The sequence below is a fragment of the Anopheles merus genome, chromosome 2R (genome assembly GCF_017562075.2).
Source record: "Anopheles merus strain MAF chromosome 2R, AmerM5.1, whole genome shotgun sequence".
NCBI lineage: Eukaryota > Metazoa > Arthropoda > Insecta > Diptera > Culicidae > Anopheles > Anopheles merus.
This window is the reverse complement of record NC_054082.1, coordinates 46,150,483-46,168,987: the sequence shown is the minus strand read 5'-3', so window position 1 is coordinate 46,168,987 and position 18,505 is coordinate 46,150,483. Positions and strand designations below refer to the sequence as shown.

Below are 18,505 nucleotides of genomic sequence, written 5' to 3'. Positions count from 1 at the left end.
AAATGTGGTGTAATTTAATCAATGTGAGCGAATAAATGAAAACGTGTGCCTAATCGTTTGTATGGACATGGAAATAAAATAGAAAATCAAATCAGTAAATTTTAATTTTAAAACCAAGTAGTTTCAAATAAAGGTAATTTGAAAAGTTTTAAATAACATAGTTTGATTAATGAAAACTAAATCACTAAAGTTTAGTTTAGATTACTATTTGAAAAAAAAAAACAATGAGGTAAAAAAATATTATATCTTCTACCGACACCAATACCAACAAATCCATTCTCTAGTTGCATTAGTTCCGCTTTGAAGCTGTTACTTCCTCGAACGGAAATCGATACCACGTCGCCACACGTTGGAGATGGATTTTCCCGAGGCCACCAGCCGTAACGGCTGAGCCCATCAAAGCTACAATTAACCTGTGCACCCTTTGCGTCACTTTACACCCAGTTACATCACCGAACGTAGAACGATCGATACCAATCCTCCATCCCCTCTCCTGAGTGGCGTCGAATGATGTTAGTCCCATAATTTTTAAGATTGAATGCTTGATGCACAGCCATGGCACTGATGCTAACATTGGGCCTACGTCACCCTTCTCGGCAAGGGTAGTGGCATTAGAACAGGTGTGAATCAGCGAGAAGGAAGATGCTTCAATCACTGCTAATGTACCATCGATCCGCAGGCAGTGCGCTGGGTATCGTCGAAGGGTTTGTGGTGAGTGATGCTGGCAATTATAGCATGGTGACGTCAATGTGCTTGTCCACTGGATAAATGAGGGAGGAAGGTGAGGGTGTGTACTGGTGGACGCGAGAGGAATAGAAATAAGATTATTTGATTCGAGTCAATTACACAGTAATGAGATTTAACTACATCAAACTATGTGTTCCGTGAAATAACCGTCTTTACTATCTAATTACCATTTACTGGTGTAATCGAATTCGTCAAATCCTATTTACCAGGCATACCTGTATGTGCCAAAAATGCTGATAAAAATGTATTTTCACCACTATAACAGGTCCTCATAAATATGCATTGTATAATACAAATAATGAACCGTTTAAATTTTTTATTTTTCAGTTTTTTTTTCTATACCTGCAACGAATGCAACGAATGCAACGAAAAATTGTACGCTTGATTTACAGATTAAAAATCTCAACATCCGTAATTTGATGACTCCGTTCTAAAAAAGCGCTTCGAATGTGAATGATCATCAAGTATTGCTGTCTTCTGCACTGAGCTTTCTGGACAACAACGAATGATGTCGTTTGAATGAATTTCATTTGACCAAGATTTCTTTGGTGACTGCATCAGAAATCCCGAGATCATGTGGGAGTAAAAATAATTGAATGAAATGTAGCTTGCGGAGTGTTGTACATTAAATGGAACTTTTTCCATTAGCTAACTAGCAGTTGCATTCAAGAGTACGTCCCTACAGAAGAAAGGTGACTGGAGAAATGGGCTACAAAATGCTTCCGACTGATCTGGGTAAGGGTCCGGACTAGCCCTCCTAATAAAGCCGTCAGCGAAAGGAAATTTGTGATCTCTTCATTTCCTGTGCGCTGTGTTTGGTGCAAAGAAATCCCTAACCCCAGATGCTGATGTCCTACACTGTTCCACCCAGTCTGGCATACAAAACCACATGGCGCTGCTGCGCAGTGGGTGGAATTTAAGGCATCATCAAGTAGGTGGAATAAAGACATCACTCGTTACCGTTCGGTCGTTCAGTCGGTTCGTATCGATGGGACTCGCGGTAGTAAAGCCTTCGGAGTCAGAAGTCAAACGAAAATCTTGCATTTGATTGACTTCGTGTCCGCGCACATACACACTCGCTGCACACTATCACTCAGTGTTCGGTGCGCGGGTAAGCGATTTTTGTGTGGCAACGAGCATCAATTCAAATGCGATCGACGACGATGCGCCTGGTCTGGGTTTGGGTTACCTATTCGTTAAAGCTTCCGTCGTAGCAGCGTAAGGTCAGGGCCGGGAATATAAGAGAATGCACTCCCGGCACGTCGGAGGTCTGCGATGCAAGCAACCATACGGACTATGCATACAATGAGACTGGAGAGGATTAGGTTACGTGAAGTGCGCGAAGTTCATCATCATACACTGACGCGGTGTGGTATTGTCGACAGGCGAAGCATTATTCTTATCCGTGCAAAACATCTGAAGCTGGTGAAATAAATTATTGGATCCAATTATGAGCTGGAAAAGCTCGTACGTGTCCAGGGTGTATGGAGGCGCGTGTAGGAAGCTTATTTCAATTATATTCCCCACCACTGCAAACGGACGAGAAGGGTATGCGTCGGGTAATCGGGCGCAATAAGATTAGTGTTGGATTAGTGTCGTTGGGAGAAGGTGACGGTGTCACATTACTGAGCCAATTTGAGCATTGCAGAGTAAGAGCATTGAGCATCTAGAGAGTGTAGTAAGCAAATAGAGTTAATTTGATGGTATTTTTATAAAATAAGATTAAATACAAAATACTTCAATCTTGTAAAATATTTTCATTTTGCATACAATGTTAGTAAGAGCATTGTAAAAAGCTCATATTTGATCTTTGTTTCATCTGTGCACGTACCTTCTGATCACCAAACCGCATCTGGCGCCGTGCATTTCTGCTCACGTTCATACGGCACAGAAATATTCGCTGCTCACCATCCAGAAGCGACGAACCCGCAGACGAACTCGATGACCCTCCACCACCACCACTGGAGCTAGCAACGGACGAACCGGAAGGCGAGGGAGAGCTCCCATGTCCGTGATGCAGCAGATGGTGATGATGGCCGTGATGATTGTGATGATTATTGCTAAGCTGCTGATGATTATGCTGGTGATGGTGATGATGGTGGTGAAGGTGGTGATGATGGTGATGGTGACCCGCGTGCTGCGAAGCTCCCCGACTCAGCTCGCTCTGGATCGCACCATGATCCTGTTTGTCGATAATATCATAAACGGAATCACCGTGTATGAGTAGGTCCTCCTGCAAAGAAATGGGGAAGTGTGCGAATGAAAAATGGGGTAAATTAATTCATTCCATTAAACGTAGTTTAAATGATAAAAGAAGCAATCGTTATCAACAATTCTGAAGGTAAGCAGTGCACTTGAAGGACACTCCAATTATGGATCGGGAAAACATTCAAGGCGTTGAGGAAAGGTGAACAGATTATAAAACGATTAAACGACGATCAACGAGGACCGCCCCCTTCCGACAAGGATGCTCTACAAGCAAGGGGCAGGATGGGAGGACTTTTGCTTAAAACTAAAATCGATCACTTAACGGTTTGAAGCTGTAGCGATGTACAGCTAAAAGTAACCAACTTCAGACCTAACTTCAGACCAACTCGCACCAAATGCAACATTGTGCACAAACAACCTGAACTCCCTCTGCAGCTCACATTCGACTGCTGTTGTTGATCAGAATAAACGACGTAAAGAATGGGTTCATATCTGATGATTTTCACCGAACCAGCAATGAAAGCACGGAACACCCACCCAGAATATGGGGCTTCTCTTCTTCGATCCGTTTCAGCAGCAGTACGTGCTTGCGGGGTCTTTAGCTTTGCGATTCGTTTCTGATAGTGCAGCTGATAATCTTCCGCTGTTGATATTCAATTTCATCGCAAAACATCCGACGCGCTGCCAGGCACCCACCTCCTTCCCGGCCATCACGCCATCGCTTTCGGCAAGAATCGACGCACGGATCGTGAGATTGTGGTGTGAAACGGCATGAAAGAAAGTAGCGTGAGCGTGGTGTGAAAGAAAATTCTAAAGCCAAAAAGAGCGTTTCATTTGCATCGCTTCTGCTCGACCATTTTTACAGATGCAGCCAGGCGGATTCAGAAGAGAAGCAAAACAGCTGGTAAATTGAGCCCGGCATTCTAGCCGTTGGCAGTGGCCGTAATGTCGAAAAGCACCGGAATGAAATAATACCCCGCACCCTAGCGCGGTCAAGCTCTGAGATCGGGGAAACAATTTATGTGCGAATAATAATCATCATAAATATCATTTTAAATAAGTGCTGCTCGGGATGGTACGTGTTGGGTGTGACGATATTGCTGGCAGAAGAGCAGAAAAGAGTGGGCAGAGCGGTTGTGGAAACTGTTGAAGCAATATTCAATCGTATCATCATCGTCTTAATCTGCATCGGTATCAAAGGGAAAGAAAATCAATTAAATATGATCCAACGCCTGGACACACGCAACACACGCGGGCCGATTTGATTCTGCAGTGACATTACAATGCGGCAAAACAATCCTGATATGCCCAAGGGGTAGCAAGAAATTTAACCTTGTCAAAAAAAATCTAAAAATATGAATATTCTACATATGTTTCGTATATGGTGTGATTCTGTTAGTGTAAGTTATACAAGTACAATTTGTACCATTGTATTTTTGCACACTTCCATTTCGGTTTTAATAATTATTTTGAAACTTATTTCCTAAAGTATTTTATGTTTATGCTTTATTTTTAAGTTTTAGTAGTCTATAATATTTTTGTAAATAACATATAATGAGGGGATGTTTTTGCAGTGGACCAACCATAATTGTGACCGTAAATTGTCCACACCTTTCCCATAGTCCTTTTGGGAGAAACGGATTTTACCGATGTAATTGCTTCATTTAGTCCGGCATGTGTGATCGTGATCGTGATAAGAACGATCGTTGGCGATGCTCGACTGTCCCATGGCCGGCTGTGCCTGTTATGCGATGGTCCTCTGTCGTCAATGTAATAATTGGTGACCGCCCTATATGAGACACGATATGAAGAGGCTGGCCGTCCAGAGAGTGTGCAATTACTCTTATTATTATTGAGGGAGTGTGATTTTTTGCATAGGTTACGCTAGGAATCCGATATCGTGGAGGGGTACGTGGCTATTTAAAATGATTGATGAAAGGATGAAAAAAATCATCCTAGGAGAGATAGATTCACCGGACCTTTTAGCTAGAGTTAATTTCCACGTACCTGCTCGTATTTTAAGAAACTTTAGGCTACTAAGAGTTGACCAAACTAGACGTGCATATAGCGATAATGAACCTTTGACTGCGATGGCTTTTAGATTTAATGCACATTATGACTCTTTTGACTGGAATTCCCTAAGTTAACCTGTTTTTCTTGCTGTGATACTCTGTGTTATTTATTTTGTGCTGATGTTACATTGTACCGTGATGCTTTATGTTATTATAAGTTTAGTTTATAAGATCAGTGATAAGGCCAATGATGGCCAATCACTTAACATTTACAAATAAACAAATAAACAAATTTGAAGTGTTAGCCTTATCCCATTAGTACACGTATCACAAAACATCTTTCAAAATATATAAAATAGTACTTATAGTGTCTCTATATGTAATAAAAATCAAACGAAATTGAAAGTGAACGTTGCCCGTTGTACCAACTAATCAAATCCTTCGTTAGACCAAAGTGGAGCAGCTAGTATGCGTGCGTGTATGGCTGGAGCGTATTTTCCTTCACTTTCAGTTTCCGCCCTCAATTGACCTAAATGTGCGACGATAAATTTAATCCACTGACATCAAAGACTCACCACAACACTTTTCTGTCTCTTTCACACTATTTATATGGTTGATCATTCAAATTGAAAAAAAAATAAATAAAAACACAGTCGTCAAACAGCTAAGGTGTGGTCCGAAGCACGTAACCTAATTGAAATTAATGTCTGTTTATCCCCGGGCTCTGTTTGGGCAGTAGTTTCGATGATGATGTTGCATATGTGTGTGCGTGTGTGTTCAAGTTTTCTGTTTATTGAATTACCAACCCAGAGGAAGCATCCAGCTGGCCAAGAAAACAAACCATATCCCTGGATGCTGCCGTTATTAGAGGCGCTGGAAGTGTTGATAAATGAATAAAAATTTATCAAATCAACTGCAACCCACCAAACCGGGGACACCATATTCCCTTCCCTGGAGTTGTATCCTGGCAAGAGTATATCGGAGCCATTCATGAGTCATGGCTGCTGGTGGCACGAGAGTGTGCCGCCGAGATATGGTGCTGCCCGTTCCGATCGCCGCGAATATGGCGGCTGGAAGGCCGACGGCAAAATCGATTACCCGTAGCCGCAGTCCTATCGCCATGTTTCACACATTTTTATGCCATTAATATTTTTTTTTGCTTTGCTCTCCTGGTCGCTAGAGGTTGTAGGTGAAACCAAGAATTAGTGTCCGGTGTTTTGATTGGAGTGACCGGTACGATCGGGCCCATACAACCAGAGGGCTCGCTATCGACACCCGAATGTTGGACGCGGTTCGGTGCCATAGATGATTGATTGATTTTTAATGGAGGGCTGCTAGCATTGTAATCAATCACAATTGATACTTATCTAGGCGTTGTGGACCGAAGTGGTTGTGTGTAGGCAAATTAAATCATACTAGGGTGGGGTTTGAAATGGTAATTTTTAATTAAAAGTTTGGTGATGAGTAGATGCATAGTTAGATTAATCTCACAGAAACAGTTAAAAGAAGGGAATATTTAAAACAATGTAAAAATAAGCTCTTCGATCAGAAAAAAGTAAAGATCTTCAATAAGAGTGCAAGATTAATATGATTGTTTCTAACCGCGTGGGTTTTTGGAATTCAATTATCAGTTCAGTTTTGCTTTGTTTCCCTGTCATGATGCTTTTTGGCATGGAAGAGTTTCCTCCTTTTTGAATGGTTGGATTTATTCATTCGATTGGACTCCCTAACGCAAAGAGCTTCTAGTAAGATACGACCTTTCGGTGGTTATCCCAAGACAACGTCACGTTAAACTGCACATAATGCATGACCATTGCACCACTTTGAGTGTTGCGAAAGCATTACAAAATCCCCCGCATACCGTTTGCTCTCACATAAATAGTGTTCCCATGACAACGAGAGTAGTATCCGATCTATTTTTGATGTTGCTGTTGACCGAAGCTAGTTGCCGTTGTCGACAACCTGTTGCATGGCACCGTCTGCACGAACCTGTACGACACACCTGTGCGGGGGATCAATTGGAAAGGTTAGTGAGCAAACAGCAAAACTGAGTTTGGTGCATTCGGGGCGAGTGCAACCTTGTGCAGAGGGCTTGCACACCCGCTACTACGCCCGGGTACACCCAAGTTGTTGATGATGGTGGAGGTGGTGGTAGCGGTGACTAATATGATATCATAATTACATTAATTTATCGATAGCCATTTACTGCGCCCGGGATTATACGCGACTGCATGCTGTGCATGCACCGGTTGCACTTTGCATGTAACCTGAGACGTAGTTTTGCAGGCGACTACCTTGCAGACCGTGTGCAAGAATGGCCCGAAACGGTGGTTTAATCGGCTGAAGTGGTACATTTATTAAGTCTGGTTTGGTCTGGTCTGGTGTGGCGTGCTGGCAAAGCAAAACAGGTGAACAGAGCGGTTTTGTGCCTAATGTAACTTAAGTCAGTATATGGGTCGGTTTTGTTGGAGAGGGAACATTTCGATAAAGCAGAAAACAAAATGCTCCCGGGTAATGGAAGTAGATGGATTTTTGCAGGGTTAATGTTGTGATAAAGTTCCGTTTCCCACGAGCATAGCGAGGACACCGCACTGTAAGGCTCATTCTATTTTCCTTCGCATACATGTTGCATGTGGTTAAATTTAATACAACCAATTGCAAAAAAATGTAAAAAGAAATGGTGTTTATTCAACAAAGCACACCGACAAAAATATAAATAAATATAAATAATCAATATTTTTTTCGAAAAAATTAAATAAATAGAAAATAAAAAGTTCTCATTTAAAGTCATGAGCTGTAACCTCTCCCCATGCAGAATTATTCAATACGCGTTACGCGCATGACATGCCACAATAGCCACTTCGGAACTACAGCTTTGATGCTACCCGAATGCATTTGCCCAGGTTGCAGCTGACGTCGTGAAGCAGCATGAAGCAAGTGCAACTTACGTTCAAATACAGCAAACCACAACTGTACACAGCGGAGCGAGTGGAAGCTGCGCCAGCTTCGGTGCCAGTGCCTGCATAGCCCAGAACATACGATGGAAAGCAAAACAACACATTTAATGTAAATGAAATCACAAATCCGAATGGAAACGATCATTTTCCGTGAATTTATTACCCAACCGGTACCGACAGCAAAACAAAAAAATAAGAGGCTGTCGCAAACGGGAGGCACAGATGATGGGGTGCAGCAGGCAACGAGGGACGTGTTTTCGAATGACAGCAGGAGGTAGCGTTGGCACGTTTATCTAAATGTAATTATTACTATTAGACAGCAAATGCGATTAGGGCAGGCGCGGGTGTAGACCCTGTGAGTATGTGAGTGTGTTGTTTCTTTTTCACAAAAGCCAGTTTACCGACATGTTGGCAAGTCGATGAGGCTAATGGTGGGTGTCAAGCCGGTCGATTTTACTCTGTGAGCATAACACATGCGCTACGCGGCTAGTAGTGCGCCCTTGTGAAACTGAGCACTGTTTTTTTTTTGTTCGCTCCGGGAAAGCTCTCCCGACCAAGCGTCAACTGTCATCGAGCTGTCAACCTGATGTCCATGGCTACCGAGCCTCGTATGTACGGTTTGCTGGGTGGTATTTTAGCAAAATCCATTAGAAACTATCCGTTGCCTACATAGCCTCGAATCCAACATCTACCACTACCACCACTAGCAACGGCCACAGATTTCCCCATCGCAGATTGAGGGACCAATTTTTTGTCGACTCATCATCAAACGATGTCGTTAATCGGACAACATTTATCGATCGATCGCTGGAATTGTATGATCAATGTCCAATAAACATGGCCACGATTGTTTTTAGCGTATCGATGCGTTGAAATATTGTTCTACGTCCACACTTAGTGGGGGAAGAGGGGTGGGAGGGGTGGTTATGGGAGGCGGCTGTCATAGCATCAACCATCACCGTGCCAGAGGTCTATAAAGTGTAGACATTGAAACAAAACGCACCAGGATCAATATGACCGATTGTTGCTGTTATCCCGCGGCCGTTGCTGCTGAGCTGGTGTTGAAATCTATCAGCGCATGCGTTTGGTTCGGACCGTTGTCTTTATCTAATTCATCGATCAGTCCTGACATTGGCTGCATTCTTCGGAGTGGCAAGAATTTAATGCCATTTATTTGGGTCACTTTGGACGTTGGCGAGTTTGTAAGGGTCTGTACACGAAGGATTTCGTTGCTTACTCGCCGAGTGAATGCAAATCGTTTGGGCAGCGTGTGGAACGGTACAGTACGGTACGGAATGGTTGGTAACCCGATGTGGAATGCGGTTTAGACCTTCGGACGCAATCGCACATGGAATCTGGAAAACAATTAAAGCTCAACTTTGAACCCAGTCGTGAGCGTTTCTCGATAACTGACGGGCACCATGAACATTTTATCTGTTGCAGGACGTTTGAATACTTGCTAGGTTAGGATTAAAAATAATATTTTAATGTTAAATAGAATCACTTTACTCAAAAATAATGCTTGAATAAAATTACTAAGGCCACGTGAACATGTTAAAAATGTAAGAATCATGTGTTGTATAGTAACATAAATAGGCCCTGAAACGTAAAACCAATATCGAAGCTTTAAATAAATATTGGAAATCAATAAAGCTACAAATATTCACGGTAACATCATCATCAGCATGTGATCCTTCGCGGAATATGAACATCACTGCTTTACTGCTTTGCAAGAGAACAAAACAGGAACGCCGCCATTCGGCTGGCGGGCTTAGCTGGATCGTACCATATTTAACGTTGTAGCAATAAAATAATAGATTTATGACTTTATTAAAAAGCGCTTCTCCTGGCGCTGGTGCCAGAGCGATCTGAGCGAGACCTGGGTACCGGATGCACCCAGTGATTTGCCATACAAAAAAAACATCACCCATTCTCTTCTGTAGCTTTTAGGAGCTTTTAGTCGATCCTCGACAATACACCGATGGTGGCCATACTACTAATAAATTAATAAACGTTTCCCCGGAAGGCGACGATAAAGTTTGTGTCCGTTGTACCCTGGGTCGATGGTGTCTCTGACTTTCTTCCATTCGCGTTAAATCCACTCGCATCGGTTGCGTACGTGCACTACCAGTGCTATCAAGTACCAACGATATCCCGGGACGGTGCTCGATTTTGCGGTAAAAATTATTAATTGCCCATTATTTTAGTGCCTTCGCGATGGTTACCCTGGGCGAGTTATGGTTTATAAACTTTTCCCCTTGGCCTCCGCACATAATGCGGCCAATAAAACGGTCCGAACGCTTCCCCCTTGGGGGCAAGAATTTTCCCATAAATTTACCCGCAAGGCGCAGGGCGATGTTTGATGCCTTCATTAGAGGATTTGCGGGAGTTACAACCGTCGGAAAATGAGCCGTACGAAATGTCATTCCCAGTGAGCTTCCAGTACTGCTCGTCCGCCCCGTCAGTGGCCGGAATGATCATGATGATGGGGTTCTGCTTTATTTCAGCCAGCAAATCTGAAGTCCCAGCAGCAGCCGACTCGACCCACCGGGGCCAACGGGTCAGCCCGTGCGGTCAATTTCAACCATTGCAATGAGCGCTCCTGGAGGAGGATAATTCTGTCAAAGGGATGAGTGGAGTAAAAAAAGAGAAAGAGAACAAAATCCGAAACGTCATGTCCGCCGAGAGTTTCCTTACCGATGAGTTTTAACTCTCCCACCCTCTTGCCTCGCAGTGGAATCCTTTCCAGCTTCAAAACCAGCACAAAGATCACACAAAACAAACATCTTCGCCGGTAATTATAGAGAAAACATGTTTATTTCGCGTTGCAGCGTAATGGCAATACAGTGAACGCAAGCAAACGTAAAAAAACACATATCTGGAAGGATTGCCGGGGAGCTCCAATCCGTGCAGCAGTGCCAAGTGTTGCCAGCTCGATCCGAGTTCCATACCGAGAAATTCATCCGTCCACCCGGAAGATTCGGTGAGCTGTGAGGTGCAGAAGAGTAGCTAACCGAAGGCGGAGGTTGTAAAGAAAATAAACCAACAAACCAAATCAAGCACGATGGATGTGAAATCCGCTAAACAGTGGACGATGCTCTGGTTTGGCAGGCAGGTCATTGCATGGATTTTATTGCAATCGACCAGATTGTTGTATCCACCGTGAGAAAAATCAACAAACGTACATATTGGCTATAATGGTTGATAGGGGTCAGAATTCGACGTGAAAATATGTTCGCAATGATGATTGGCTGAAGTTTGATTGTTTCCATGTTTCAAAGTAGTTGCACTGAATTGAGTAGATTCACTTGCTGGAGAAGGTTTTGCTTAAAATGACCATTTCTCAAACCATTTCGCAAAGCTAGAACATTTTCAAAATAACGAGGAAAGATATTGTTTGAATTCGTTAATCCATTGTTAAGTTGCATTTTGTTTGTACAACATTATATTATAGACAAATAAATCTTCTATTACTACTACTCAAACAAATTCGTACAAGACATTCTTAGATTCTGCTCATACATTTTCGATGTGGCTTGACAAGTAAATCCAATGGCAGAGGCTAAAAAATAATTAAATAAATAAAAGTTTTGTAATTTTAACCTTTTTACATACCAACAAGTAAATAGAAATAATTTTTTGTACACATTTTTTACTGTACATAAATGTTTTATTAATTTTTTTATTTCTGCTGTATAACAACTTCGTTTACAAATTGTTTTATTTACAGTGAAAGGACATCTCCCAGATCTAGCTGCTCAGTATGCCACAAAGTCATCGAGACAAAAAGGGTTGTACCGTTCCCGGATGGATGGATGGCTGGACGGCTGCATCAGACTGCAGCCGTTTTTTCCCTCCCTACGATGAGTGCCCGGGACCACCCCAAAAGGGGCCGAAACGGGTCTGATCTAATGTGATGGATTTTCTGTAATTTGCTCGGACGTACCGGACGACCGTGCCTCCTGGGACGTGTGTGCAGGACCGCGCTTCAAACTCTCCACGCTGCGCAACCCCAGGGTTCAACAAGTGATCTTGCTGATCGTTATGATCAGATCAAGTCCGACTGTGAGCTATCCATTCATCCCAGTGCGGGAGATGTGTATTCGCCCGTGGTGGATAATGCACCGGCGCGAGTTTATTACATTTTAGCGAATGTGCAACGCGCACGGACTTGATCTGTCCAGCTGTCCGGCTAGGGGAGGAGTCGACCGAACGAGCCTGTCTGAGGGCTCACTAATATACCCAGACCGGGGTCGGGTATGGTCCCCGCCGTTGGACTCACGTGAGACTCGCCTGATTGCCGCGAGGAGTGGTAGGGCTCCATCAGTCAGTTGCTTGTTTGCACTTTGCTTATCGGATGGACAGGAAGGTCGTACCCGTGGTTCATCAGCAAAAGAAACGAACTCGTTCCAACGGTTGTGCGGAACGATCTTCCTTCTATTTCTGCTCTTTCGCCAAGACACTGGCTGGTGACTAGCAATGTGTAGCTGTGGAATGCAGGCAGAGCGCGGCTTGAGCAATCTAGTCCAGTTCTAATCGCGGAAAAAAGTATATTCACACGCAATAAATTTATGGCCTGCGAAATGTGACACATGGGTGACACTATACAATTGCCGTTTCAACTCGGTTAGTATGATAACACGCGCAAATTGGCATTGGCGTTTGCCGTCGTTTCTTTTGCACAAAGTACTCGAGCTATTTTCCGTAATGGTCAATAAACCCGGATGACGGTGGCTAAGAGCTGCGCTTAAACGAAATGACCGAGCAATAACTGGGTCATGGTTTTGGCACTGTTAGGTGTGGGTGCGATAAAACTCGATCCGTTTCGTTTTATGCGCTAAATTTGGGTGCGATATAAGTGGCGAACGTCATAAAACTGGCACCACCTTCGCGCAGCCAGTGAAAGGGAAACACATAAGCCTGTGGATTGCCATTACATGCTTAATCTGCTCTCTCTCTCTTCTTATCAGATACGATACCTACTTCACCATCAAACCTGACGGGTGGAACCCCCGTTACGATCGTTTCAGCAAACGTGAGAGATGGGTAATGGACACCATTGCCGATTCCGGCGCGGAATGGTCCTCAACCTTTTAGGTGGGCTTGCCCCGTGGCCGGCTTTCCACCGTCCTGCTATTTTTTTAATGTGCGTTTTTGTATTGCAGCCCTGGTTAAGTGCAAGATTAATTAGTTGATCTCGTGGCGATGGAATGGCGCGAGAAAATGAATCCACGATAGATAGAAAAGGAGCATTAAATGAGGAGATCGGATTAGTAGAAAACACTGGGCTGTGTATGTTTAGCATTCATCAACGATAAGCGGGAGTTGTGGATAATAATAGCTTGTGCAAAAGCGATTTAAAAAGAAATGTGATTTAATCCACCCGGTAAAGGTAAAGACCATTATGGCAAACCGGTGGTAAATTACACTGTTTAGTTTTGCGAGAAGTGTTGATGAGTGAATGGAAGCATTGGTTCACTACAGTGTCTGTGTGTGCGTAATTAAAATGGTCTATACGCTGAATGTATGAATTATGCCATATTTCACGCTTCTATTTGACGGGAATTAATACAATCTCATTTTTCAGTACCCGTAGTGGTGCTACAACGTCTTTGTGTACCGTCGCAAAATGGCATCGTAATAGTTCACTTAAGCGTTTGTTTTATACACATTACCGTTGATTGAAACAAGCTATTTTATTATTGTCGGGAGAAATTTCATTCAACAAACAACCTCAACAGGGGAAAAAACGTCGTTCAGCTTAGTTTACAGCCACCGCTGCTCGGAGCGATTTTCTGACACTGTTTTCTTCACATCGAGTGAGGACTGATCCAAGTACTGCTCTTGTCCATGTTCAAGCCTCACATCACAAACAAACACAACTACCAGAACCGAGCCGGACTGTCGAACCGCTGGCCGGATACACAAAAACATCGACCCAACACGATCGTAAAAATCGATCGAACATGACACCGCGCGTGGAAACATGTCCCGGTCGTTCGTTGCGTTGCCTTTTTCTGCAAACGGAACAGGCGAGAGATTCGGCACAACCGGAACGGTATTCCGATTTATTACGACGTCGTTCATAAATTTCCCTGCGGCTTACATTTGTCGCCGCGCTCAACCTGCCCCGGTGAAACCATCGCGGTTTGAGTTTTATTTAAATCCTAAAAAAAAAAAAATAAAAAACAACACATGCACACACAAAAATTCAAGGATTCTAATTCTAGAGCTGATTGTATGCACTTCAGGCCAGTTCAGGGATTGAACGAAAAAAGAAAGAAGTTGGTGTTTTGACAGATTCATGACGATTGCGTTCCAAATGAACATGTCGATACAGCACAGCATTGAATGCATTGATGGTACAGTATACAGGCTGGCTATCGAACAGGGAAATGATGAATAAAAAAAAGAAATATCGAACACAGCTGGCTCAATCGACCATTGGAGGTAAAAGATTGATCGATCAAACAGACAATGCGTACGCTGAACTTGAAAGTGCAATTGCGATCGCGATGTGCGAGTGAAGCTTACGGATTTGGTACGTGGGAGTTGAATGAATGTATGGTGGTGAATGGAAATGAGTTTCGTTTGTGGTACCAATGATAAGTAATGGATGATGTTTGGATGGTGGTTTGACAGGGCAGAAATGCATCGGCCTGTCACATTAACCATCGGCTAAAGGTGTTCGGTGCGATTGAATTGTCCACCGTTAAATGATGTTCATCCACTAAAGGTGGCAGTTATCGCGATCGTTGTGCTTTGTGATCGATTATAGTGCTTAGCGTACTAAATACATTATCCGTATGTCAAACCGGTGCGTGTGGCAAAAGCAAAGAGCAATGCGCTGTTGTTGTAGTATAAGTTTTTGCTTAGCATGACATATTGAAATGACTTCAAGGGAAATGTATCATTAGTTAGTATAACTTCTTTTCCTTTACAATGCTTTACTCACCAAAATATTCAAATTGTTGCTGAATTAATTTTTGACCGATTTTTAACTGATCTAAATTGACCTTTGACAGAAGAAGAACGGCCCATCAACATAAATCTCGCGTGAAAAACAATGTATTACTGTGTGAAACATGTACCAAACATTCAAATCGTACAACGATCGTGCGAGCCACGCCAACCAACCGCTACACGCTGCAGTTTTCGCACGTGGCACACTGAAGAAAAATTATTCTCACCCGGTTAACAAACACACTCATTCTCAACCCCTACTTTTAGCTACAGTAACATAGAAAAATGTGTGTAGAGCAAGAGGGTTGAAGAAACACTGAAATCACCACACAAACGGCGTGACAAATGACGCATCGCGGGGCACGGGTAAATCTGGCAAGACGTTTGAAACGGATGCTAGATTGTGTTTGTGGGTAAGAGAGATGGTGCACTTACGCAGCGTGTCTTTTGCACTGCATGTGTCCAACGGTGGTCGGTGTGTGCGACCACGCGTTTGCAAACTTCGAACGTCACCTGGCGCGTTTATTCACGCGCCACCGTACCGAAACCGATCAATCCAAACCGCGTGAATGGCGAGCAAAGAAGGTGAACCGCTGGCGCAGGGCAGGTTTTATTATTCTGTTTATTATATGCGAACCCGATTAGCGGTGATTATGATTGTGCGCAATCATTTATTGGCTTCCTACGCCAATCGTGAACGCTTCCCGTGTACAAGCTGCAACCCACTACTACTGCTGCTTAGGAAGCCACCGAACGATTAATACCTGATTGTACATTGGTACCTTGATCCGGTATAGCGATCTTGTGGTACAAACCTGCACACTAAACTGTACTTGGAATATAATTGAGACTAATGTAATTTAGGTTGTTGTTTTTGCATACTAGGCTATTGAGATTCTGTAATTCTGTTCATATAATGCTAATTATTAGTCTTTTAATTAATTTTTTGTTTTAGAAGTTGATGTTTAGATTGGTACTTTTGTAACTTGTAACCCAATTTTCTAACTGTTTTTGCAAAAGTTTGTCACTTTACGGCTGGTTGAAGTCTTTTCATTATTTCTGCTGCTTAAACCCTACACAGCTACAAATCATCAACAATAACAATGCAACACAAGTTCGTAACGTGTTTTAAATCCTCTAGCCTTAGCTCATTTCTCAATTTCTGTATCGTATCGTTCGACTTTTTTATGTTCTCAAATTTGCAACGGCTGTGTGACCACATTAGCACAAAATAGCATATGAAAAAATGTACTGCGCTTCGAACGCTACGACTTCCAGTAAGCCGATGGCTCTAAGTAGATTTACTGCCGGAACACCAATTAATTATCTCGACTGCCTAGGCTTCTAGTGCGAGAGCGGCTGGCTCACACTGTGCACCGCGACTAACCAGCCAGTCTTAACTGTCGCTTCTACTGCTGCGAGGAATAGATCCGTATGCGCCACTAAGACCCTGACTCCGACTGAAACTGTGTGCAGATTTGTTTTCCTTTTTCACCCTCAAACTGTTTTGGCTAAGCCTGGCTGCGTATGCCATTAGCCAAAATGATTGCAATAAATTCAGTTTTCAAACCCCAGGCAGGAGCTGGGTGACATAATTCAGGAGTACAAAAATCAAGGCAGCGGGTGTGGGTTTGAGTGGAACAATTAAAAAAAAGATCGGAACTATTGGATTTATTTATTTGGCTAGACTGTTGCACTGCGGTAATCGGCTTCGCTTTGAGTGAACGACGATTAGAAAGGTTAGAAGTAGTGCTTTGTGTAAGTGGGAATTAATGCAATGAATGATTAGTGTAGCTTGTGGAACATGTTTTGTTTGGATGTTGGTTATTATTATTATTTTGCAATTTTAAATTAAGTATGTAAGACTTCTTTTTCAATAAGTCGTTCAATAAAAACAAACGAATTACCACAATGCAAACTTAAGCTTTCTACGACTATGGCAAAACACACGATGAAAGAAGTTTCTCATGTATTGTTGTTCAAACGTTTTGCCCTAAGACGTTTGAATATTCACACCCCATTCAATAAGCTTCCTCAGTGTATTCCAGGTTTGAAAAACCACTCCCTTACGCCAACCAGAACAACCACCGCACAACCGTTTTGCTGGAATTCTATTGACCCACTCGGTGCCCCGCCGGACGAAATGTCACCAGCGCTGCCAAACGGCCAACCTTTCGTACCATCGTGCCCTAAATGTTCACGGGTGTCCCACACCGGGACTGCTTGCCTTGCTTGGGGACACTTTCGGTTTCGGAGCACGGCCCACGAGCACCAAGGACCCCCAGAGCGAGACGAGTGCAACACGAGGAACCAGCCAGCCATCTAGCTCCGGCCGATCGACCGTCCGTTTGTAACCTTAACCTCAATCGGCGCGATTCGATACAGAGACGGATTTCGCTAGGGATTGGTTCGAGAAGGTTTGTGTTTGTTGCATGTGTTTGCCGTTTACCATCGGTGACCTAAACCTCACCTCACCGTGCATTCCTTGTGTTTGCCCGCGCACTGAAACGGTTCGTTAGATCAGGCAGTTGGTGAATTATTTATATTTATTCAAAACTGCCGGCCAAATCCACCGCTGTACATCATCTCGCGCGTATCGCGCTCGGGGAATACGCGAGAAGGTTTCAGGCAAAATCCTCCAATGTACTCGGCCACCTACTCCTCCATCGTTGCGCATCCCGCTAGCGCAGGGAACTGCCAGTATACTGGAAAAGCGGACCAGGCAGGAAGGAAGGGTATGCACGTGGTGAAGGCTGACGCAGATGTTATCAGCGTGAATCAGGCAGGCGCAAACAATCCGCAAGTGCGCCGTCGAGAGCTGTGCACCCTCTGTGTGTGTGTGTGGGAATAGGGGTGCGCACTATTCAGAACGGGCGAGAGGTAGCAAATCTTTCGTTCCATTCGCGTGCAAAAGATGGTGCAACGCGGGGCTCACAGCACCTCGGCAGAATGGGTCATTCCAAGTGCGACCGCGATCGTCGTCACGGTTGTGAGCCGATGCCGATTGCCGATGTCTAATGAGCCTTCACGGCTGCGGTAGGAAAGTTCGATCGATCGCTCAGACGGTAAGCTGATAAGCATAAGCGCAACGCTGTGGCTGAGGTAGATTACTCGGTTCGGCGTCGTACCGTACCGCACGCCTCCGCCGTGCCAGGACAGGGTTAGAACATAAATTAACGTATCTATTAATTGGTCGTTAGCGGTGTTCCGAAGCTCTGCAGGCGATTTTCAGAGCCGCGTTGGAAGGCCCACAAAGCAGTGTATGGCATTCCTGAGCGGGCCTGCTAAAAAACACAACGGCTCATAACTTTACGGTGATGGTGTATTGATAGGACATCGACAGAGCTGAAAATTGATTGTCAACTACAGTGTCGCTCGCTTGTATATTTAACCTGCAACACAACCTTTTGGTTGAAGCAATTCTCCTTTTCCCGTTGGAAAATGAACAGGAAAACATAACTAGTAAATCAGCACCATGTACCATGCCTTTGATATACTGTAAACAGTTTTAGAAATTGTTTACCAACGATATTTCCATTCTATTTGTTGCTAAAAATGTCATGAGGTAAGACTCTAGTGGTTTACATATTATGTTTGCTTATTTCAATAAATTGATTA

The 18,505-nt window shown here is 43.6% G+C and overlaps 1 protein-coding gene across 5 annotated transcripts in view; it reads right to left on the bottom strand.

The window, feature by feature from the left end:
* Window positions 1-18,505, bottom strand: part of LOC121590049 — a 100,543-nt gene that overhangs the window by 19,054 nt on the left and 62,984 nt on the right. For all 5 annotated transcript variants that reach the window (XM_041909394.1, XM_041909393.1, XM_041909396.1 and 2 more), the window contains one exon: window positions 2,579-2,980. In XM_041909394.1, coding sequence (XP_041765328.1) covers window positions 2,579-2,980 — 402 coding nt within the window. The remainder of the gene's footprint in view (window positions 1-2,578; window positions 2,981-18,505) is intronic.